The 25,486-nt window shown below is 34.4% G+C and overlaps 1 protein-coding gene and 1 pseudogene across 5 annotated transcripts in view; one reads left to right on the top strand and one right to left on the bottom strand.

Annotated features, from left to right (window-relative positions):
* Positions 1–25,486, top strand: part of DENND4C (DENN domain containing 4C) — a 93,003-nt gene that overhangs the window by 23,745 nt on the left and 43,772 nt on the right. For 3 of the 4 annotated variants that reach the window (XM_081066057.1, XM_081066056.1, XM_081066059.1), the window contains exons 2-13: positions 287–608; positions 4,799–5,051; positions 5,941–6,010; positions 7,705–7,874; positions 11,270–11,508; positions 13,074–13,140; positions 14,203–14,261; positions 15,129–15,273; positions 19,729–19,904; positions 23,793–23,893; positions 24,222–24,440; positions 25,299–25,444. In XM_081066057.1, coding sequence (XP_080922183.1) covers positions 304–608; positions 4,799–5,051; positions 5,941–6,010; positions 7,705–7,874; positions 11,270–11,508; positions 13,074–13,140; positions 14,203–14,261; positions 15,129–15,273; positions 19,729–19,904; positions 23,793–23,893; positions 24,222–24,440; positions 25,299–25,444 — 1,950 coding nt within the window. In that variant the 5' untranslated portion in view covers positions 287–303. The remainder of the gene's footprint in view (positions 1–286; positions 609–4,798; positions 5,052–5,940; positions 6,011–7,704; positions 7,875–11,269; positions 11,509–13,073; positions 13,141–14,202; positions 14,262–15,128; positions 15,274–19,728; positions 19,905–23,792; positions 23,894–24,221; positions 24,441–25,298; positions 25,445–25,486) is intronic. The other variant, XM_081066058.1, reaches the window with a different exon arrangement.
* LOC308504688 (cleavage and polyadenylation specificity factor subunit 5-like) lies at positions 16,058–18,062 on the bottom strand (annotated as a pseudogene). The gene is made up of 2 exons: positions 18,007–18,062; positions 16,058–16,699 (listed from the first exon to the last, which is right to left on the bottom strand). The product of its transcript is annotated as a cleavage and polyadenylation specificity factor subunit 5-like (transcript).

Here is a 25,486-nt window from a genome sequence, read left to right as displayed (position 1 = left end):
GCCCACCTCTGACAGTTTGATTATTTTTAATAGAGCCGTAGGCACACAAAAGGATCATAGTTGCCTTACAAATGAGTTGATGCTGCAGATTTGTACTTTGTAGGAGGTAAATGCCGACAAGGTGATACTAAAACAGCCTTCTTCTACAGAATGACAACAATTTGATTATAAACCCAACTGGGAAGTGTGCTAGTTGATCACTGTTAACTCAGGAGTATTTTAACTTTAGTGAGTCAGGATGAAGTATTTTATTTAAGTGATGTCTTCTTTGTTTTTCCTCTTCTAGGAAATATAACAGCAGCCATGATAGAAGACAAAGGGCCAAGAGTGACCGACTACTTTGTCGTGGCAGGTCTCACTGATACATCTACTCTATTGGATCAAGAAATAAATCGTTTAGATACTAAGTCAACTGGACCTAAAGCTCCAATTACAGACATTGCAGTTATTAACAAATCAGCTGGGGAAACAGTACCTGAAGGTTACACCTGTGTTGAAGCCACTCCATCAGCTCTCCAAGCAAACTTGAACTATGGAAGTCTGAAAAGCCCAGAACTTTTCCTCTGTTATAAGAGAGGGAGAGATAAACCACCCCTTACTGACATTGGGTACGATGACTTATTTTTTTTGCTATAGTGAAGGGAATAAAACTTACTTAAGGTACATGGGAATAGAAATTTGAAATCCTTGATAGTTCTGTTATTATTTGTTACTTCAGATTCAAGTATTAGAAGATACTACTATCTCTATCTACCCTTACTGAATTTCTTTGCATTGTACTTGAATCATTGGCTCAGTTCCTTTCAAAAGAATATTGAAATGAAGGCATTAGAGCCTGAAATGTGATTCCATTTCTGTTGTATTTGTCAGATAAGCTTATTAATTAAACATAAAAGAACAAGAAGCTACAATAAAAGACAGTAGATTTTAAGGAGCTCCTTGGGTTATGTGATGAGATTTTTGTGAAGCCTTGAATTTATTTTAACAAAGGAGCATTCCTGTTGGAAAAAAAATAGTTGTGCTGTGTGGTTTTTAGTGCCAGGAGGGAAGGTATTTACACTTTAGAAGGAGTGTAGTTGTTATGAGGTATTTAGTATCTAGACTACAGCCAATGAAGAATATTCTTCTTTGTAAAAGCCTTTTTTCCCAAAATGTCTACATTGATTCTTCTGTGAAGATGATGTGCTTTTAGAATATCTGTAATACTTTACCATATACACGTATCATATATTAAGCTGTTCTGTTTATTACCATTACCATCAGTTAGTAAAACCATATAGCTACTTGAGAGCATCTTAGGAAGTATTTGGGATCAGCTTGTTCCTTTATGCAAAACATGCTGTTGGAATTTTCATGGGGATTGCATTTAATCTGTAGATCTATTTGGGGAATATTGCCATCTTTACAATATTAAGTTTTCCTACCTATGAGAATGTGATGTCTTTCCATTTATTTAGGTGTTCTTTAATTTCTTTTAGCAATGTTTTGTGGCTTTTAGTGTACAAATCTTTCACCTCCTTAATTAATATTATTCTTAAGTTTTTCACTGCTTTGGATTCTATTATAAATGGGATTGTTTTCTTAATTTTTTTTTTTTTGGATTGTTCATTGCTGGTGTATAGAAACACAGCTGAATTTTAACTTTATGTGTTAATCTTGTATCCTGCAATTTTGCTGAATTTATTAGCTCTGATAGTTTTCATGTAGATTTTTAGGGATTTAAAAAATATATAGGGTCATGTCCTATGCAAATATAGTTGTACTCCTTTCTTTGTAGTTTGCTTTATTTACCCCTCTTCTGACCCCCCCCCCCCAGCGGTCTTACTGCTCTGACTGGAACTTATAGTAAATGTTGAATAGCAGTGATGAAAGCAGGTGTCCTTGTCTTATTCCTGATCTCAACGTGGAAAGCTTTCAGTCTTTCACCATTGAGTATGATTTAGCTGTGGGTTTTTCAAAATGCCATGTTTAAGGAAGGTTCCTACTTTTCCTGGTTTTATGAGAGATTTTTATCATGAAAATGTGTTGGATTTGTCGAATGCCTTTTTGTTGAGATAATCATGTGGCTTCTTCCTTCATTCTATTAATGTGCTATATTATATTCATTGATTTTTATGTTGAATCTCTTTTAATGTAACCATAATACCACAGCTTGAGAAATAATTAATTCTTTACTATCATCATATATCCACATTTCCCTGATTGACCCATGAAGTTGTTTGTTTTTTTAAGCAGTTAGCTGCTGGTTATTCAGTTAATAGTTGTTCAGACATTATGAAAGGTAGTGAGCTGCTGCATTCGAGCACCACTTGTTATGCTCATCACCTCCACTGTTACAGTAGAGCTTTGGTGAAATTGTCCCAAGGTCCTCATTATGTTCAGATTTCCACAGCCAAAGGATGATTTGTCCTTATCTTCGTTGACCTTTAGGTAGTATCCATGGACCCTTATGTAGCATCCATTTAAGTCTTTTAGTATCGTCCACCCTGTTTGGCCTCTATGATTTTCCTTCAAGTCAATGCAGTTAGAATGGCGGTCGTGCAACTTTATAGGATCATTGGGCACAGGAGCCAGGTTAGAAAGGGTTGAGAAATGATTGGCAATTGGAGTCAATAGAGGCTTCTTTTTGAAAGCTTGACTTTAAGGAAAAGAGAAGGAAGTTATGGGCCTTGCTATTCAAAGTGTGGTCCATGGACCGAGCCAATATTGTCCATAGGGCCTGGGAGCATGTTAGAAGTTCACAATCTCAGGCACTGCCCTAGACTTACTGAATCAGAATCTGTACTTTAACAAACTCCCCAGAAGCAATGGTTTTTAGGATACCTGAGGGGAGAGAGGAGGCAGAGTGAAGGGCTGTTTTTAAACCTTTCTCCCAGGGAATAACTTGGAACATCTTTATATTGAAGGAGAGAAACCAGTGGAGAAGGAAGAGCTGAGATAGGAATAAGAGGAGATATTCGATACAATAAAATTATGAAACAGATTAAAGGGTAATGTGTGATTGGATTAGCCTTTAATATGAGGGGCTTTTCCTTTGAGGAGAAAGGAGGTGAACACAAATTATTGGTTGCAGTGGAGTGATTCATAACATGTAATGGATTTGTTCTCAGGTTTTTAATTTTCTCTATGGTTTTCTTAAGAAGAAATGTCCACAGAAGGTTGGCTGTAGGATAAAATTTTGATAATATCCATGTCAGTTGAAGGGAAACCAGCTAGGGACTTACGTTCTAGTCCTCAGTGTTCCCTTAGCTGTCCTTTGAAGGCCATCTTTTCATAGCCCCTCCCCAAACCCCCTGACCATATATAATCATAATTGTTGTTGCTTGGGATTCTGGGGCACGACTTAAAAGTAAAATGATGACTTAGATCATTATACTTAGGATGCTTTCAAGTTGCAAGTGGCTCTTTCATACACATCTTGCTGTTCCCTAACGCATCTTATTTCTGTTAGTTTACTTATCTGTGGTTGTCTTTAAGCTAATCACGATGGTAAATATTTCTCTCCAGATCAAATAATTGTTAATATCTGATGACTTAAATGTTTTTACCTGTCCTCCCCACCTTTACCCCTTCAAGCACACTGGTGATGTTTGGAAAAATCTATTAGCCGCTGTAAAGAGGCGCCCATCTCCTTTCACTAAATATGAAATGCCATTGTTAATCTTTTGACCTTTTCGACTGGTTTATTAACTGAGATGAGATATTCACACAAATAATAGTATTTTTTTCCTGGTAAAGGTGTTAAGTTAAATATGTAAGATCTGATATTCCCTCAGAATATTGGATACTCTATATAATATAAAGTATAATTTAAACAAGATAATATCTTATATGTCAGATATATTTATTAAGATAAAGAATCACAGACTATTACTATCCACAGTTCTTATCTTCCTCCATTTATCAGATTCATTGACTTTCAAATGAGAGTTTTTTTCTCCAGCACTTCTGTTTTTGAAATTTTTCAAACATACAGAAAAGGTAATAGAAGATAAGTTTTGAAATGGGGGCATGTGAGTCTTTCAAATTGGTTCTTTTCTTTTTTCCAGATTGCTTTGGCTGTACTAGTTCCTTTGCATTTCCATATGAACTTTAAGGACATGTTGCCAATTTCTACCAAAAAAAGAAAAAAGAACAAAGCAGTTAGGATTTCAAAAGGAATCCTGTTGACTCTGTAGATCTGTTTGGAGAATATTGACACTTACCATATTAAAGTCTGCCTAGCCATGACCATGAGATGTCTTTTTATTTATTAGCTTATTTAAAAAGGGGTTTTTAATGGTAAAATTTTGACAGGAATTATGAAGGAAAATTTTGTACAAATGTGTGAATACTTGTTAAAACTTCTGGGAATTGACCTGAGGATGTTTGTGGTGTTGCTCTTTGCTTGTTTCATATGTTTCTTGTAATAAGCAACCAAAAATCAAGTTCTTTGATCCTATTTACACTTCTTAAAATTTTCTGGCTGTTAAAAAATAGTAATTAAGAGATTTATAATCCCAAAGTAGTAATTTTAGTTTTGGTTTGCAATTAAGATTTGGGAAACAATAAATACCATGTTTCCTCGAAAATAAGACCTAACCGGAAAATAAGCCCTAGCATGCTTTTCAGGATGACATCCCCTGAACATAAGCCCTAATGCGTCTTTTGGAGCAAAGATTAATATAAGACCCAGTTGTATTTTCAAGGCAACATGGTAGAGATTATAAAAGTTTTCTTTTTGTTTTCAAGAAGAAAACCAGCATTAACCTGAAATGTGTTTATGTATTTATTTTTCTATCTTCTCCCTGCCATGCAGAGTTTTATATGAAGGGAAAGAAAGGCTTATTCCAGGTTGTGAAGTGATCCAAGCCACACCCTATGGTCGCTGTGCCAATGTCAACAATAGTTCAACTACTTCACAAAGAATTTTTATCACTTATCGAAGGGCTCTTCCAGTTCGACCCCAGAATTCTTTGGCTGTAACTGATATCTGTGTTATTGTAACCAGTAAAGGAGAAACCCCTCCTCACACTTTCTGCAAAGTTGACAAAAACTTAAATTGTGGGATGGTAAGAATAAAGTTTTCATTTCATATTTATAAAAAGGATAATTTTTGGATTCCTGTTTACTATTGTTTATATTTTCATGGTTGTTTTTATTTTTAGCTTTCTAACTTTTATGATTTATAATAATTTAAAAACTCTTTAGCCATCTGATGTTTTAGAATAATTTCATCCAGGAAATAAATACTTAAAAGTAGAGAATTATTTTTTTCTACATGCCAGTATTGCTTATGTTACACTAAGCTTTTGAAACCCAAAGAGTCACCCAAAAGCTTAGTGTAACAAGGACAATTGCAGGGAGACCAGGTGGAGACTCCCCTTGTATTTATTTTAAATATTGTAGTTTTACATACGTTTTTAAAAGGACTCTAATAAGACAAAAATTGAACATACACATTTGATTTATAGTTTATGAGACTAAAGTTTATTATTGGATCAGATTTATTTTGAAAAAATATGTTTACATCAAAAATATATTTACATCAGCTTAAATTGGTGTAGGCAGACATGTTTAATGCTCCCAGGACTATTAGTTTGCCTCTGCAGGTAACGAACGACTTTATAGGACCCCAATGACCCCAGTCTTTCCTAGTGTGGGCTCCATTGTCCATTCCACGTCATGCTGTCTTTTTCAAATGTAGGCAGTCGTGGATGATTGTAGAATTCTATGCTTTTTGAAACTGCCTTCATGCCAGTTTGATATTTGTGGCAATGTTTTTTTAACTCTTTTAGTGTTCTCAACTTCATGTTTTGCTCTGTTTTATACTATGTAGTCTGTTTGATAAACATGTTTTAAATAGACTTCCCTGAATAATCAGAACCTTTAGAAAACATTCAACAAAAGGAATTTTTTTTCACTCTTTTGTCTTTTTTAAACCTAATTTATATTTTACAGTGGGGTTCCAGTGTGTTTCTATGTTATAAGAAGTCTGTGCCTGCTTCTAATTCAATAGCATATAAAGCTGGTAAGTAAATTAAAAGAAAATTGTCACTATTACTGTAGTTATTGTTGCACATTAACATTTGGTTAGAAGAGGCAGTGTATGTTCCCTTTTGTAGTCTGTGGAATTGAGTTATTCATAAATTGAATTATCTATAATTTTAGCACGTAAAGGCATAAGTTTCCTTAAATTCACTACATACTACAGGATAAATTACTATTACCCCTCCCCCCAAAAAGTGTTAATTAAATAGAAACTCTCATCCCAAGCAAGCATTTGTGGAATAAACATTCAAGCTTTTAGTGTACACTAATTTAACAGTTCAGTGGAAAACTGCTTACTCTCTGACCTTTTATATTTTGGCAATCAGAAAGGTGTCAAACTGCATCTTTACTTCTTATATTTCCTTCTCTTATCTCTGTGTGTCTGATTTGAAACCACATGTTACTTGCCATGAAAGGTGGACTTGCTTCCTTTCTCCCTTGTTGCAAAGAATCAGCTATATGGAGGAGAGGAGGGCCTGAGAAACTTTTCTGCCATGACGTGTTTGAGAAATCTATCGCCACATTCTTACTGCACAGTAAAGTGTCAAGGGCTGTAAAGATTTAAGTGTGACCTCTTCATCCCACTGGTATGGTGGGATAAAAACTGAAAATACAGGTATGCTCCAGTTGTACATAGAAGAGAAATACTGGAATACTTCTTTGTGAAAACAAGTAGTGTCAAATATTTTTTGATCATGCACAATTTTTTGACTAAAGTTTTACTTCAGGGAAGTTAGGAAAATTTATATCTGAAAAATCTTGATTGTCCTTATAAAGACATTCTAATGAATCACACCATTTAATTATAATATAAAAGTAAAGGTAGCAACTAACAATTATAAATTCATTATCATTTTTAAATGTGACACTGTTAACATTGCTGTAATGGGTTGACTATATGTTATTTCCTAAATTTTTTTTTTGGTGGAAAGTGTCACTTAAACCTTATAGAAACAAGCTTTGTGAAAGTATGAGGTACTTGATATAAGACACTTATTTTAGAATACAGAGTTTTGGAGACTGAATTTGGACTCAAAAATCTACTGATTTTCAAGTGTTTATCTTAGGTGTTGTCTGCGTATTAGAGCCATCAGAGACTAATGAACAAATGCCATGTAGCTTTGTTATGCTTCTCAGAGTGCCTCCTGCTCATACTTCCTTTGTCTCACACACTCTGGACTCAGTCACAAAGGGTTTCTGTCTCATTTACTTTTCATGTTGCATGCCTTTTACACTGCTTCTCTCTCAAGATGAGTTTTGGGGGCTGTGATAATTTCTGTTTCCTTGGCATTATTTCATAACACTTGTCCCTTCCCTGAGTTTTTTACAGAAGACTAACTGAAATAGTTGGTAAATTTTCCTGTATGTTTCTTACCATTCTCTATAAGATATTGGCAGCATGTAGAAGTAAATACATTAAGTTGGTTATTCTGTTGAATAGAGTTTTAACTAGTATATTTAATACATTTTAATGTTACAATGAACTAAAAGTTCATAGGTAAAAAAACTAGAGTAAATTTGTTAATTTATTTTAATTTCTGATATGGCAAGAGAAAAATCGATTTTGAAATTTCACATAAATATTTCCATGAAATTTGCTATTAAAATATCCTAATAATGTATCACATATAATTTATGGAAAAGTAACTATTAAAAATTTTGTCTTCTCCAAAGGTTTAATTTTTAGATACCCAGAAGATGACTATGAGTCGTTTCCACTCTCAGAATCTGTACCTATCTTCTGCCTTCCTATGGGAGCTACTATTGAATGTTGGGATCCCCAAACCAAATACCCACTTCCAGTTTTTTCAACTTTTGTCCTGACAGGTTCTTCTGCTGAAAAGGTATATTTTTTCCCTTTTATTTAACCTACTTTGTCCATGTTTTAATCCCATAAAATGATTAATATAAATTCTATTTGAATGTTAGGATTATTTGGATACAATACATTTTGGTTTAAATGTGTACTATAATGCCCAAGGTGAAAAGTCAGCATAAAAATTGGTATCAGGATTCTGATACCCCTGGAGCTTCTACAGAAACAAATATAAAGTCTTTCTGGAGAGACACCCCCAAAACCCAGGCCTCAAGATGAGATTATAGTAAAAGTTAGAAGATAAAGTTACCATGGAAAGAATCAACAAGACACAATACCAAGTAGATTAGACCCTCAAGATACTGAAATAAAAGAATAACAATTTGAAGGATATTGTAAATTGAATATATAATTGAAATGATTCAAGACCTAATAGAGGGGATCAAAACATCAAGAAAGAACAGGATATTTTGAAAAATGAAGAGACAGATTGGAAAAAGAATCATATGTTTAGAAATTAAAAATATAGTCCTTAAAATTAAAATTCAATGAGTGATTTAAACAGCAGATAAGATATACATGAAGGGAGAATTAATGAAGTGGAAGATAGGTCATTTCAAATGTAGCACAGAAAAACATAGAACATAAAAGGAGTTTAAATACGTACAGGATAGAATCAGAAGGACCAATAGATACTTAATGAATTACAGAAGGAGAGACTAGAAAGGGAGAGGTAGCTTAAAGAGGTAAGGTTGGTTGAGTTTTCCAGGATTGATGAAAAATTGAGTCTTCAGATTAAAGATACACTCTGAACACTTCAGCAGAAAAAAATAAACATACAGAACCACCTCTTTTACAGTGGAACACCAAAGACAAAAAACAGAAAGAAAAGACATTTACTTTCAAAGGAACAACTATTTGATTGGCTAATTTCTCAACAACAATGAGGGTCAGAAGTCAAATAATATATTAAAATGGAGGGAGTTAGCAAAGGTAGTTTAAGCAGCATGGAGAAAGCACTAGCCATAAAAAAAAGATGAATAATGTGCCCTTATTGTAGTTAAGAACATATGAGTATATTCATTCAAAAGATACCATTAAGAAGGTGAAGAAACAGGCCATAGGCCGATTGAAAATAATGTGATATATGTATTCAAGATGGGACTTGTATCCAAAATAAATATAGAACTTCTGCATTATCAGGAAGGAAAAGAAACAACCCTGTGGCCCAGCAGTTATACTTCTGAGCATATCCCAAGAGATATGAGTGTATATGAGTATATGTTCTTTGAAAACATGTATATGCCTTATTTGTAATAGCCAAAAATTGAAAACGTATATGCAGCAGTAATAATGACATAGAATGATAATTTAAAATAAAAGAGATACCTAAAATAAATAATATTAGGAAATAAAAAGTAAATAAAACCTGAGTATCTTAAAAGTAAATAGATACAGTAGAAATTTAAAATTGAAAATTTTCTGAGGTAATTTGATAAAATAGGCAATTTTACTGAAAATCGTAACTAAAGCCGACTCTTGGGGATCAAACAAAATACATCCGTGGCCTCAATCTATAGGCTACAAGTTCACAACCATTGTGTTAAAAATAATAAAGGTTAAGATCCAGGACAGCATCTGGAACATAGTAAAATACACACTGAATGAAGTCCAATTATGTCAACTGGATTGCTTACAACTAAGCTAATTCTTTATAGAATCATTTATATATTCTCTCATTGAAAGCAATAAGTATAAATGAAAATTTTAAGATCTTCAAACACTTGAGTTATCAAGTTTGACCAGTAGAGAACAATAAAGCCTCACTGAGATGCTTTTGTCATGTGGCTGGTTAAAAATCTCTGAGATCACTTTGAAATAATTGTATCTGGGAGTGTTGTAGCTACAAATACAAGGGTTATATACAATTACTAAGTAGTTGTAAGATTTATAAAAGTATTACCATCCATTTTGAAAACTTTTTCATCACCCTAAACAGAAGCTTCCCTTACCCCTCCCCAAGTCCCTGCTAACCTCTGTCGTGCTTTCTGTCTATGAATATGCCTGTTCTACGTAGCTCCTGTAAGTAGAATAATATAATATTTGTCCTTTTGTGTCTGGCTTATTTCACTTCGCATAATGTTTTCAAGGTTCATCCATGTTGCAGTATCTATCAGAATTTCATTCCTTTCTAAGGGTGGATAACATTCTGTCACATATATAACTGTATACCACAGTTTGTTTATACAGTCATCTGTTGATGGACATTTGGGTTGTTTCCACCTTTGGCTGTTGTGAATAATGACTCTATGAACACTGGTGTACAAATATCTGTTCGAGTTGCTGTTTTGAATTATTTTGGGTATACAGGTTTCTCCCACTCTCCGAAAACAGAACATTCCTCTGGATTTTTTTTGCAAGCCAAAATAGTGTAAAGCGAAGAAACAATTATTGTGAATTTATGTAGAAATTTTTTTTAGCATGCCCACATCCCCAAAATAAGCTACCAAACCATACCAAATAACACACAAAGTCTAAAATAACACTAACATATACTAAAAGCAGGAGTGATATGCTAAATACACACCCCATTTTGTACACCCATCAATCCACTCAAGCAATAGACTTTCCATTTTATCCATTGTGCATTCCAACTAAGGGAGACCACTTTACTACTAGCAGAACCAATAGTAACTTGGGCAGCTTTCAAGATTCTTTCTCTCTGCATGTAAATAGTACAAATGGTGGACCAGGCAAGTTCATACTTAGGAAGCCTTTATTTAGTTCACAATCAAATGCTTAATTATGTCCAGTTTTATGTTAAGCATAACACCCTTACAAGCTCTGTTAGGCTTTTCTGATACCTTAGGATACATCTTGCTAATAGAAGCACAAACTAAATTCAGATAAAGCACAGATGCCCACAGACACTTTCACAGTATGGCACCTTGATGTGGAGGTGCTGGGGAAGGGGCGTGGTGGTGCTGCTCTGGCTGCTGGGTGCCCGCAGCATCTATGACGCTGGCTGCAAAGCAAATGCTGAGCTCTGTTTTCGCTTTTCACCTTTCTTCATAAAAGTGAAAATCCCCTTTGGATTTATTTCTGTTAGTGTAAACAGGTGCTAATGTAGGTCTTTCGTAAAAGCGATGTGGCATAATAAGAACTTTCAGAAAGCGGGGGATACCTGTATACCTAGGAGTGGAATTGCTGTACCATACGGTAATTCTTTGTTCATTTTTGGAGGTGAATTTTGTTTGACTGTTTTCCACAGCAGCCGCACCGTTTTATATTCCCATGAGCAGTGTTGAGATTTTACTTTCTATTTATCTGTCATGCACTGTAAGCAAATATTTCTGTGAAATAAGAGAAAAAGATAATTTAAAAAACCCTCAAATCTTATAATGGAATTCTGTTGCTCTGTAGGTATATGGAGCTGCCATCCAGTTTTATGAGCCTTATTCTTGGGAACTTCTAACAGAGAAACAGCTTATGCAGCTGGGTCTGTTGACACCTGTGGAGAGAAAAATGGTCTCCAAATCCATCAATTCAAACAAATGCATTTGTTTACTCTCACACTGGCCTTTTTTTGAAGCTTTTAGAAAATTTCTCATGTTTATCTACAAACTTTCTGTGTCTGGACCACATCCTCTTCCCATTGAAAAGTATGTATAATGAGTAAAGAGATGTCTGGTGGAAAAACTGGGCATATATATACATTTCATTGTTTACCTGACTTGAAGCAGAAAAGTTAAAAGAAGAGTCATAGTCACTCTAGTTTTTACTTTCTCCCTTCTTCATTTGAGTAATTGACTGTGAATTTAAAATTGAGGAGTGGTGGTGAGGACGATCAAATAATCTTTTGAGAATTCAGCTGAGGAAGGAACTCATACATATGTGTTGTATTGTGTTTGTTCTTTTGGTCATTCTCTAATAACCAAGAGAAAAATAGGTGTTGACACCCACCCCCCCCCACACCCACCCACACCCACACCCACACCCACCCCGCCACCCACCCACCCCATTCAAGTGTCCATTCCAAGTTCTAACTATAAAACATCTCTAAACTGATCTAAAAATTAATAAGGGTGAGTTAATTGATGTTAAAAGTGAAGTTTTGGTTTTAGCATTGACAGAATTCTGCATGTTTTTTTTTTTCCTTCATGTTTTTCCTTTGATTTATAATTCCCTTCGTCATGGAAATCGTGAGCAAGAAAAGTATATGTGGAACCTCTGTCTTTTTTAAAACCACATTTTTCTGGCTTCTAGTGGCACAATGACTTTTGTTTATTAGAAGAGATAATTTATATACCCTGCTAAAAAACGAAGAGGTGTCAAGAGTTTTGTGGAAATGTATTATAGCATGCATAAACATAGGTTTTTCTTACAATTTGAAAAATCTCACATTACAGTAGAAAGAGTACCAGCAAAACATACTTGTTTAGTGGATAAGTTGGAGGTAATTATCTGCAGGTTTTAAAATAATGCTATTCAAAACCAACTTAAACTTATCACAGCTTGGTATAGAAATGTAGTTTCTACTTTTGTGTTTTATTCTTAATAGTTTATAATTCTAGATTTAACTTTCAGCTGTCGGACTAACTTAAAATTGTTTGAAGTAAAATTTAATGTTAGTGACATGTTATCAACTTTTTGAAAAATTAAGTTTCTGTGAATAGTTCCTGAAAATAAAATCAGTGTATGTGATCGATTTGTTTTTCTCAGTTGAAGTAGTATTGCATTTTAGTGGCTCCTAAGAGGTCAAAACTTTGGATAAACTTAAGAAATTTATAGGTAGAGAAATGAAGAGGCTAAATGTTTGCCCTAAGTTACAGTAAAAGAATCATATTAACTAAATTCATATTTGATTAATTTTTAATTATTAGGCTTAAATTCTGTATTAGTTGTAATTTATTATATCACAGTTTGTCCCCATATTGGTACTGATAACTGTGGCAATAAAAATTAGCTTCTTTCATGAAAACCCTATTTTTGTTACTGTTATTTTTCTGGTGATAACAGGATATATTAATATGGACTTTTAATCAGCCAAATACATTGTGCATTTCAGAAGTTTGGTAGGATGAGTACATTTATTTACACTGAGTACATTTATTTAGCTTAAGTTTTAGGTAAGTGGCTTCATCAAATTTGGAATGATATTTTAGATTTGTTAAAATTGTTGAAGAATTTTAGAAAAGTAATAATCTTTATTTCAAAATTTTTCCAGGCACATTTCCCATTTTATGCAAAACATCCCTTTTCCTTCACCACAAAGACCAAGAATTCTTGTACAGGTAATCAAAAAGTGTATTTGAGGGGAACCCTGCATATATTCATTATTATAGAGTGGATTCTGTGCTTTTTAGGTTTGAGGTGGAGCAATACGCATTCATAAAATCCTTGAATTTCTTGCATTTTATATCTTTATTGAACATCCTTTTGTACTGGGTTTTTTTGAATTTGGTGTGTACAGGATTGGAATAATGTCTGGCTCATGACATTATCAACATTGGTCCATGCATGGCCTTTATGTAGCTAATTTTAATAACTTGAAACTTAGAATTATGTTTGGGCATGTTTTTAATTTTGGAGAGACTAATAAATATTAAATATGAAATGCATTATGGTTGGAGGGCGAAAGGGAAATAATAATAGTGCTTTTCAGACTATGTTAAAGGACTAGTTTCTTTTTATTTCCAATCAGTGGCAGACCTATATAAGTATACAGCTGTGACGTACACACCCTGCCATGTGAGATCTGTAGACCCCAAGAGTTCACTGATCGCGTACTTGGATGTGCGAACAGTGTCAGATTGCCATAAAAGTTTCTAAAGGGCTTGCTCTCCATTTATATATTATCTCTTCCTGGACCAATAACAGTTTGCAGACTGGCACTTTGAGTAGCACTGAGAAGCAAGCAGGTGGAAATGTTTTTCTAAGATGTTATCAACGTTATATTATGTGATGTGGTAGCATTAAGTCAAATATTGTTAATCTTGAATGTACTTGAATGTACTTCTGTTCAGCAACTGTTAACATATATCAAGGAACTTCCAAGTGCTTACCAGTGTGTAGAGTAAATAAATTTGAGGCTTTTAAAAAGTAATTATCCCGTAATTTTTAAATAACTGTATTTTAACCAATTAACTGAATTAAAATTCAGTTGAATTAACAGTTTAATTAAAAAGAGTACAGTACCTCCGAGTAAATATAGCTGTTGTTTTATATCTTAGTACATGTTTCCAAAACTGTCATGTTAGTCTGCACATTAAAGTATTTTCCATTTTACCCTTGATCTAAATACTTAGGTTTTAGAATTGGTTTGGTTAATTTATCTTTTTTTTTGTTTTTTTAAGCTATCAGTCCATGATGCGTTAATATTATCACAGCCAGTTTCCACACCTTTACCATTAAGGTAAATCATTATTTTTCTAAAATGATATACTTATTTACTGGGAACAGAATGCTTTAAAACATTTTAAGGGTTAAGATAAGAAAGTGCTATTTTCACAAACTATGTAAGGATAGCCTTAATATTTCTAACTTTATAGCGGGTTGGATTGTGGGGCCATTTAAAAAATGGAATATTTAAGAGTTGTAGGGAATACCTACCTTCCTTTTCCTCTCATTTCCCCTCTCCATACCAATTCATTATTAAATGTTCAAGGTGAGCTGATTTTAACCTCCTAAAATGTCATGAATCTATTAGCTTCTTTTTATCTGCATCACCAGTCCAGGCTAGCATGATCTCTCACCTGGACTACTTACGTACCTCTTAATTGATATTCTTTGGCTTTTGTCTGCCTTCAGTTCTGTATTCACACTGCAGCCAGTGTGTCCTTTTGAGAATCCAGAAGAATGCAGATACAATTGTGTCATTTCTCTTCCAGCATAGTCTCTTACTTTTTTCACCTTCTCCCTTACTATGCTTTAGTCATAACAGGCTTATTTCAATTTCTTGAACCTGACAAGCCTTTGTATATATTGTACCACCCCCCTCTCCCCCAACTCTTACCTCCGTTCTTTTGAGCTCAGCTCATATCATTGATCTCAGGAAAACCTTTCCTGATGAATACCCCTTTGTTACCAAAGGATGAGTTTAAATCATTCTGTTAAGACTGTCTCGTTAGATTTGCTGCTTTTCAATGATAATTAAATCAGGACTTGAAATTAACACTGGATTCTCAGTCTATTAATATCTAGGAAATAATACACAAATCTTAACATGTTTTTGCAAAATAATCATAATCCATAATCATCTCTTTTCTCTCTCTCTCCCTAGTGGAGCCAACTTTAGCACCTTGTTAATGAATCTTGGTCCCGAGAACTGTGCAACACTGCTGCTCTTTGTTTTACTTGAGAATAAGATTCTGCTGCATTCTCTTAGGCCAGCTGTGCTGACGGGAGTAGCTGAAGCTGTTGTAGCTGTAAGTATAGAATTTTCCTTTTTGTACAGAATTGCTGACAGAATTTTTACTCTAAAGGGAAATTTCCTTCAACGAAAGCCACTTTGAAATTATCAGTAAAAGTTTAACATAAAAACAATTGGGTGGCAAAGAGAAACTTGCTCTACTTGGGAGAAAATTTCAATTTTTAGTATTTCGTTTTTCATGTTTTAGAGGTCTTTAGAGAATCTGTATGATTACAGAATAATAAAACTTGTGAATGAAACTTATTGTATTAAATGAGAGGTTCTGGCTAAATTCAGCTGCCCTACAATTAATGGAAATAAATTACACAGTTACTTTCTCCCAATTTTAATTTTTTGGTTTTTTTTAGAATTTTACCAGTTTAATGTGACATTAAAAAAAAAACCAAATTGAAGTTCACTTAAATGTTGTATGAAAGTGTATGAGTCGAAACAAAAGCAAATTAAACATTATCACATGTATTTACACCACTATCTAGTTCTTCCTATTGACTACTGTTCAAACAATAGAAAGTAGGTAGCAATTTAGGGACTGGGAAAGAGATAAAACCAAAAAAACTTCTCTTTTCTGTTCTTTATTTGTTTTCCCACGTCAGACGGGTAATGTACTGATGTTGTAACAAGGATTGTGGGAGGCACATCTCCTCCACACAAGAAGGTACATATCCAATCCTTGCACTTACGAACTACAAAAGCATCCAAACTTTCCTACCATGTTTATTCTACGCTGTAGAGCTCTGCTCACAGAGATGGCTTATTTTACTTCTCCACTGGGCAGGAATTCAGTTGTATATAAATTTGAACCTGCTCAAAAGCTCAGGGAGACTAGAAATGATGGTTCATATCTATCATATGATGCAAACAGTGGTGCAGCTACAAGCTTGTAATTTTTAGGGGCTGCAAACAAGGCTTTCTCTTGAAGTTGGACCGAAAACAACTTCTTATGTTCCTTGGGGTTTGTAAAATGTGCAGGAATATAGGGATACTGAGGAGGTTACTGAGGTTGAAAATTTGGTCTCCACCAGTTCCCCGTGCAGTCATCAGTGACCCAGTCTTGCAGGACTCCAGTATCTGTCATTAAGCGATTTAGTTCTTCAACTTCCTCTTTTCCTGGGTTAAGTTCACCACCAGGTAATTTGAAGGAAGTTGTTCCCAGCTGTAATAGTAGCACATGGGGTAGCCAGTGCCCATGTACAATCAGATCTTCTGCGGTCCTCCTCATTCCAGTTTTATCAAGTTCCTTCATGCACTGAAATCTGGCTGCAAAAGAGCTGTCCTCAGAGAGAGGCTCTTTTGTTCAAAATGTACAATTGGTAAGAGGGTACAAGTTGATTGTGCGCTCCAAGTTGAGGGGCTTGGTCTGCTGGATGTACTTGTTGCCATACTGGTTGACCACCTCCTCACCCCTTCCGCCCCCAGCTGGTCTAAGCAATTGGGCAGCACCATGGTCGTGCTGAAGAGCTCAGATACTGGCTGCGAGAGCTGAAACTGGGGGGCAGGGAGACTTTCCCAGTGCTTGCAGTGGTTATCTGCGTCCCACTCAGCAGCTGCCGTCTGCCACTAACATGAGAGAGTCCAGTTTTAACTTTTAATCATTGTGATTCAGTAATGTATAGAAAATTCTAAGTGATTGTGAAATAGGATAATGTACAAGTGTTTACATAGCATGGAGTAAGCACTGAATAAATATTTGTTAAATCACAAATGGGATATGTCTCCAGGATCTTAAATCTGGTCAGAAAAATGCTTCTAAGACTGAAAACAATAACATACGAGATGGTTTATGGGAGGCAAAGAACCTCATTATATATCAATTTCCCAGGCCTCATTATATGTTAATTTCACAGTTGCATATGAAAGCATAAGTTGTTATAACATGAAAATATTTGTTAATGAACTGAGCAGTTTTAGCAAGTTCCCACTCAAATATTCCTTCCTATAAACATTAGTGTTTGTCCATGCCCCTTTGTCAGAACCTTTGTGGCCCAGTCTCTTGATTGATTTCAGCAATATATAGTGCAAGAACACGTGGAAAAAGTTGCAACATGAAATTGGAAATTTTATAAAAAATGCAAGATTACATGGAATTTATGTAACTGAGGTTGGAGAGCTGCCTGAATTGCGTACAAAATTCTGATAAATGAGGATTTGGCAGTTAGGCAATTTAAGGAAGAGAAAAGTGAAAAGAATGGTGACAAGATAAATTCTTTAAAAGGAGAATAATTTGAGTATCAAAGAACATCACAGAGTTAGTGGAGCCGTGTAGCAAAAATTGATGAAACCAATGAGTATTTTTGTAAAAACGACCCTATTTATGATTGCACTGCAAAAGTCAAATGTGAAGACAAGGGGGTCCTATTTTGCCGTCAGATAGTTTTGTTCTAAAATTTCTTACATAGTTGCAGGTGTAACACACCTTTCATTGAATGGGAGATAATCCGTTTTCCCAGAAGGAAATCTGAAGTCCTGGCAAGGTCCTGTGCAAGTGGCTCTGTCCTCTCTGATCTCATTTTCTGCTACTCTCCCGCTTCCTTACTCTGCTCTGGCCACACTGGACTCCTTGCTACCCCTGAAACGTTAGGCCGCCGTGTCTGAAGGCCTTTGCTCCAGCTGTTCTCTTTGAAGCGCTCTTCTAGATACCCACTTTAGCAAAATCCCTCACTTTCTTCAGGTTTTAGTTCAGTTGTCTCTTAATGAGGCCTACCCTGTTTGGCCTGTTTAATAATACAACCTTGCTTTTCCTTTCTCCTCTTCTGAACTCCGATCCTCTTTACCTGGCTTTAACATTTCATTTTTCTGTAGCCCTTAGCAGATTCTGACATGATATATTTCATTTATTATGTTTTCTGTTTATTTTCTGTCTCTTCCTGCTAGACCAGGTGTTGTCAAACTATGGCCTGCAAGTTGAATCCGGCCTGCCACCTGTTTTTGTAAAGTTTTACTGGAACATAGGCCATTTATTTACATATTACCTGTGACTGCTTTCACACATGAAGACAGAGTTAAGAAACAATATGGCTCACAAATCCTACAACATTTCCTATCTTCTACAGAAAAAGCTTTCTGACTCTTACGCTAGACTACAAACTCTGTGAGGGCAGGAATCTTTGTTTTATTCACTGTTATGCTCCATCATCTAGAGCAGTGCTTGGCACCTAGTAAGTGTTCACATATTTGATGAGTAAATAAATGAAGATAAAATCCCAGTTCTGAATAACTCTCTGGAATAACTGACAGTGGTAGTAATATTATAGGCATTTCTTTGGGGTGAGTGATGATGGATAAGAATTGAACTAGACCTTGAAAGGTTTTTTTATAGGAGAGGAAAAATTTATCAGGGATGAAAATTTGAATATTAACTGTTTATTAAAATTTTAATCTGGATTTTTAGTTAACAAACCTTGTTCTTTTTTTTAAAAAAGAAAAGCATATGGGATACAGTTAAGGTAGAGCTTTGTGAAGGAAAGCTGGTAGATTCTTCAGGTATGTTTTACATCGACTAGTAGTTTTATTTTTATTTTTTAATTATTTATTTTTATTGGGGAATATGGGGAACAGAGTATTTTTCCTGGACCCATCAGTCGTTGTCATTCAATCCAGTTGTGGAGGGCGCAGCTCAGCTTCAAGTCCAGTGGGTGTTTTCAGTCTTAGTTGCAGGGGGCGTGCAGCCCACCATCCCATGTGGGGATTGAACCGGCAACCTTGTTGTTGAGAGCTCGCACTCTAACCAACTGAGCCATCCTGCCGCCCCTCAGGCAGCTCAGTGGCAGCTCATTGTCTTCAATCTAGTTGTGGAGGGCGCAGCTCACTGGCCCATGTGGGAATCGAACCAGCAACCCTGTTGTTCTGCGCTTGCGCTCTAACCGGCTGAGCCATCCAGACACCCTTGACTAGTATTTTTAAGATGCCAAGCTTCACTGAAGTTGGATCATTTTATGTTTATTTAAGTAGTTAGGAAATTTTTCAGTTGAAATTTTCATTTGATGACTACTATTCCCCAGAGAAGCATTTTAAATTTTTTTGATTCCTTGGTGCTTTTTTGATTCCTTGGATTTTAATCAAAGGTTATTTTGAGAATTAATAGATGGATGAAATGCATAAAAGTTAAAGAACATGTTGAGCTTGTTTTATAATTTTTAAGGCCATTCTCTGTCTTTGACTTTTTCCATAAAACAGAATGTGGGTTTTGTATAGACATTAGAATAATTGACATGCAAAGAGCTGTTAGCGTTTTTTTACTGTGCTTGTAATCATTGTCATGCTTAAAGATTTTAATTATATTGGTTCATAGTATTGCTTAGTAATGTTTTATAGTCATTCAGTTTTTGGAATGACGTTTAAGGTAAAAGAAAGTAGACTTAACTGCTTCTTACGTTCCCTTTCAGTGATACTAGTTAATTACATAATTTTATTGCAAATTTAAAATTTGGCTAATTTTTAACTTTTTCCCCAGATGATCTTTCCATTTCAGTGGCAGTGCCCATATATTCCCCTGTGTCCTCTCTCAGTGGCGGCGGTGCTGAGTGCACCTGTACCATTCATAGTTGGAGTCGACTCAAGGTATTTTGACCTTCATGACCCACCACAGGATGTGGTTTGCATTGACTTGGACACAAACATGTTATATGTGTAAGTTGGTTCTTTTTGTTTCATTTCCCATTTACATTTTTCCTCATATGTAGTTACAGGCCTTTGAAAGCATCTAGAAATACGCTATTTTTAAAAGTTGTTACTATATCTTCATCAGTGAATTTCAACCAGAGCAAAGTTTCAGAATTCTGGAAAGCTGTGTGGTTTGAAAAAGAACATGTACATTATAATACTTTATCTTTGGATACTAACGTTAAAGGCAGGTAGGGGATATTTATGTTTATCATAAAAGAATATGGATTGAAAAAGAAGGTTAAACACTGCTTTCAGAGTTTAAGAGATGATATACTTTTTAGGTTTAATTCAAAATCCATATGTAAGCTTTTAAAAACTGGGTTTACCTATTTTGGTCACAATATAGGGTAATATTACATCATTTCCTTAGTTGTCAAGATTTGAATTGTATAAGGATCTATTTTATTGCTGAGAAATTGATACTAAAAATTAGTCTTAGTTTGTTTTACTGGAGGTTATAAATGTGTACAGCAGGGGTGTAACCAAGGGTCCAGAGAGTACCGTGTTAATAAAAGAAGCATTTCTGATGGATGCTTAAGAACAAACCCTGCCACACTTCCCACACCTTCTAAAATGGGAAAAGGTAATACATATTGAAAATTTCCTAGTGTTTGTGTCAACTTCCAGGTCCTGGAGTACTTTTATTCTTTACTATTTGTGATTGGCAGTAAATGAATAGAACTTGGGGTGAGACTTCAGTGGTTACAGCAATAGAAATGATTGGGAGCCAAAGGAATAACTTAAGGAAGGAAGAAAATATTTGCTGTAACTTAAAAAATAATTTTGAAAAGGATCTACCATTGTATTTTGAAACTGTATAATTGTGGTAGCTCTTTACTGTGTATATTTAAATTTATTTACAGCCTGTAAATAATGAACCACTTGGCATGCACTAAATATTGCTTACAGCACGCATTTTGTTGTTTTTCAGCTGCTATCCCTGAGAAATTGTTAGGTCAGGGTTGTATACGTTGTGATGCTTTTGGAAATGATTATTTAAGAAGTTGTAACTTAGATGTTTGCGTTATTTTATTTACTACTGTAAATAAAATTTATTTACAGTAAATAATAAATAAAATAAATAAAAATTATTTACAGTAGTAAATAAAATAATATTATGGAGATTCTTAATTTTGCCCAGTTTTAAATGACTTCTATAAAATTTCTATTGATCAAAATATTGTTTTCTAAAATAACTGAATTCTTTGCTCATTTGTACTTAAAGAATTATGAAGTGTTGTAGATACCCAAGACTTATAGAGAATAATGTAAATAACTACCAGATTAAAAAATAGAATATTATCAATAAATCTGAAACCTCTGGATAGTCTTCTAAAACATATGTTGCTCTTGGTTAACCACTATCTTGAATTTGGTGTTTATTATTTCCAGTTGTTTTTAGAAATATGTATTACTCTAAATGATACTTTGTATACTTTAAAAAGTTTGTGTAGTTTTGTTTGTGTATGTTTGTGTAGTTTTCTGTGGCTTGCTTTTTTTCTTGGCATTCTTTGTGATTTCTTCCGTGTTGCTACATGTAGTTCTACTTCAGTTTCAGTGTTTATCAGTGTTGATGGATATTTAGATTGTACCTTGAATTTTGCAATTATGAACAAGGCTGGTGTGATCATTACTGTGCATATTTCTTTGAGCACGTGGGCAAGAATTCCTCTGAAGCAGGTACCTTAAAGTACCAGTGTTTCTCGGTAGGCTTCGCTGATGCCACATTACTCTTCCAGGTTTACCTCTCTTCAGCAGCAAATGAGAGTTCTCTGTGTTTCATATCTTTGCCAATACTTGTTATAGTCAGAAATTTTTGCCGATTTGATGGTAATGGGATCTTACTGTGGCTTTACTTCACATTTCTCTAATTAGTTGCAAGGGGGACATTTAACTTCATTTTGCCCTTTAGTTTTCTTCTCTTGTGAATTGAATTTTCCCTTTTTTGGGGGTAAATTTTCCTGTTGAGTTGTTTGTCTTTTTCTTTGTATCTGTTCTCTATGTAATCTGCAATCAATTATTGGTCTGTTATATAAATTACAAATAGCTTCTCCCACACTGACTTATCTTTTCATTCTATTTATCGTGTCTTTTGATGAACAGAAGCTTAAGCTTATTTTAATTGATCAAATTTATCAATTACTCTGTATAGACTGCTGTTTTTGGATCTTGTATATGGAATTCTCTTCCTTGAGGTCATGAAATACTCTTGGGTATTCTTAAAGTTGTAAGGTTTTGCTTTTCTCATGTAGGTCTTTAAGTCAACTAAACTTGATACTAGTATATGACATGACACAGAGATACCATTTTATTTTTTTCACAGGGATAAGCAGTTGTCACGGCACTGTTTATTGAATACTCAGTTCATTTCTTACCTACTGGTCTTCATTGTCAACACCGTTACGTACCAATTTCTGTATTTGTGTGGATATCCGCGCTTATTATTCTGTTCCTTTGCTTTGTTTGAGCTTCTTGCCAGTGTAATACTATCTTAATGACTCTAAAATTATGTTGTCTACAACATGGATGAACCTTGAAAATATGCTAAGAAACTTTATGTGATCCAATTTATCTGAAATATCCAAGGCAAATCTGTAGACAGAAAATAGGTTAGTGGTTGGTTGGCATGGGGGAATTGGGAGTTAATGACTAAGGGGAGGCAGGGTTTCTTTTTGAGGCGATGAAAATACTCTAAAATGGTGGTGGTGGTTACACAACTCTGAATATACTAAAATTCATCATATTGTACACGTCAGATGGGTAAATTGTGTACTACATGAATTATATCTTAATAACATGGTTAAAGAAAGTTGTGATGTGAAATGACAAGTCCCTTTACAACCCTTTTTTTTAAAATTGTTTTGATTTATTTTGTCCTTTGCTCCTTTGATATGTATTTTACTATATTAGCTTGTTCTGCAAAAAATTATGTTGTGATTTTGGTTAGAATTCTATTGAATTTATAGATTAATTTGGGGACAAGTGACATCTTTTTCACATAAAGTTTCCCTATCTGTGGATGTGGTATTTTACTTCATAGGTCTTTTTAAAAATTTTCAATAAATGTTGCAGTTTTCTTGTAAAGCCCATGCACATCTTTTGTTAGATTTGCTTATTCCTGGGTACCTTAGGGTTTTTATCACTATTGTAAATGGTATTTTAAATTAAAATTTCTGCCTGTTAGTTGCTGGGGTATAGTAGTGTTACTGATTTTTATGTAGTGGTCTGCTGCCCAGCAGTTAAGTTGAATTCTTTTAATTTGTAGATTCTCTTCAATTTTTTGGCTATAAGCAATCACATTATGTACAATCCTTGTGTATTTTTTAAATTTCTTGTATTCACTCTTTGGCTATGTTCCCCCATAAATGCTAACTTAGTTGAATTGTGGTCAGAACATGCTCTGTATGTCACTGACTCGATATTTGTTGAGATTGGCTCCTAACAGGTAGATTGAAGTTTCACGTCAATTAAGTTTGACAGTTAAAATACTGTAATTCTAAAATATAACTTTTGAAGCAAGGCTTCAGTGTTGTATTCATAACTCCAACATTGAAAATGTTTGTTGGAGGGTTAGTGTGAGATGACCAAATTAAAAATATATAGCCTGTTCCAGGGGAAAACACTCTACACATTTTTTCAGTATATATTATTTTAGGGAATTACGAAGATTTTTGTTATTCAGCTTGAAATCAAAAGAGAACTTGAAAAACCACTTATTCAGACTGTCTATATCAGTTGTTGTAATTTTAGTGAAAATACCCTTTCCATTTTCTTTTTTAGTTTGTCATGAGAATTTTGTTTAAGTAAAAACAGATTATGAGAGATTTTATTAGTTACGTTTTTGTTTAATAGATCCGATGAAAAGAAGAACATGAACTGGAAGCAGCTTCCCAAAAAGCCGTGCAAAAATCTACTTAGCACCTTGAAGAAATTGTATCCGCAGCTATCTTCAGGTAAATGTGAGGAAAAGGAATATATTTAATGAAAGAAGCATATGAGAAAATTCTTCTTAAATTTAAACATAATTTTTCTCTGCTTAAAAGGAGTCTCATTACAAAATAAAATTCCAATAACAAGAATTTAATAGGGTTTTTTGAGCATGTTGTCTGTGCCTTTCTGCTTGAGCATCTCTGCTGGCCCCTGCCAAAGATCCCTTTACATTCATGGAAAAAGGAACTTCAGGAAGTTACAAGCTTATTTTGAAAATTTCCTGAATTGTTCAATCATTTTATATACATAATATTATATGTTAATTCCATTTTCTCTTGTTTCATTTGTCAGTTCACCGAAAAACTCAAGAAGGTTCAGCAATTGAGATGACTCCAATTGAAGCAGATTTCTCCTGGCAAAAAAAGATGACACAACTTGAGATGGAAATTCAAGAGGCATTTTTGCGCTTTATGGCATCTATTTTAAGAGGATACAGGGCATATCTCAAGCCAATCACAGAGGCTCCATCAAATAAAGCCACAGCTGCTGATTCATTATTTGACCGACAGGGTAAGTGGCATTGAAAATATAATTACTTTTTATAGAAATGAAATATTTTCTATTTGGTATTGGTACCAAGAAATATTCACTATATAAATTCTTAGAAATTTATCTGAAAATATAATGAACTTCTATGCATTTGTAATCTAGTTCTATGAATAGAATCTTTTAATTTTTCTAACCCATTTTTTTCCTGAGAAATCTGAAATTGGAGGTCTTTAATTATGAAAAATCAAAGATGTTGCTTATATTTAAAATACTACATATTCAGTTATAGTAGAATGTGATTTGCTTTTAGGTATTTCCTCAGTTTTACATAATTTTTGGATGAGAATACCATCATCATTCTTCAACAGGAGAAGAGTTGGAGAGAAGTAGGAGTTGGAGAGAAGACTTTGAATTAGATGCCTGGTCTTCAGTGAATGAAGGAGAAGTGTCCCTGAAGTCAGTAGCTGACTACAGTTAGTAGGGGAAAGGTAGAATAGCCAGATACTTTAACCTTCAGTGAGCAGAAATTTTTACGAGATGATACAGAAGTAATTGTGTGGAGGCATTGCAGAGGAAGAACATAGACCCTTCTCACTTAAGAAGGTGCAGAGTATTAGAAATTTCTACTTAGAGCTGTAGAGCTAGAGGTTTCTTATAGGAGATTCAGATTTCAGTGAAAAGGTTAATGGTATAAATTAATCTTTTTCTATGGTTGAATCAGGCAGAAGGAGCTATGGTTATTACATGCTTCTATAAACATTTATATATGAGTGTATAAAGAGAATATAATATAGATATGTACAAGTTTAAGATAACATTTAATGTAACATTTAGTTCCACTTTAAAATTTGAATTTAATTGCAATTTTGTTTTCTTCAGGATTTTTAAAAAGTCGAGATCGTGCCTATACAAAATTCTACAGCCTTTTATGCAAAACACAGATTTTTATTCGTTTCATTGAAGAATGTAGTTTTGTAAGTGATAAAGATACTGGATTGGCATTTTTTGATGACTGCATAGAAAAGGTAAAATTTGTCCTATATATTAATGTTAAGGAAAAACTTTAA

The sequence above is a fragment of the Rhinolophus hipposideros genome (genome assembly GCF_964194185.1).
Source record: "Rhinolophus hipposideros genome assembly, chromosome: 11".
NCBI classification, from domain to species: Eukaryota; Metazoa; Chordata; class Mammalia; order Chiroptera; family Rhinolophidae; genus Rhinolophus; species Rhinolophus hipposideros.
This window is presented reverse-complemented; position numbering and strand designations above follow the sequence as displayed.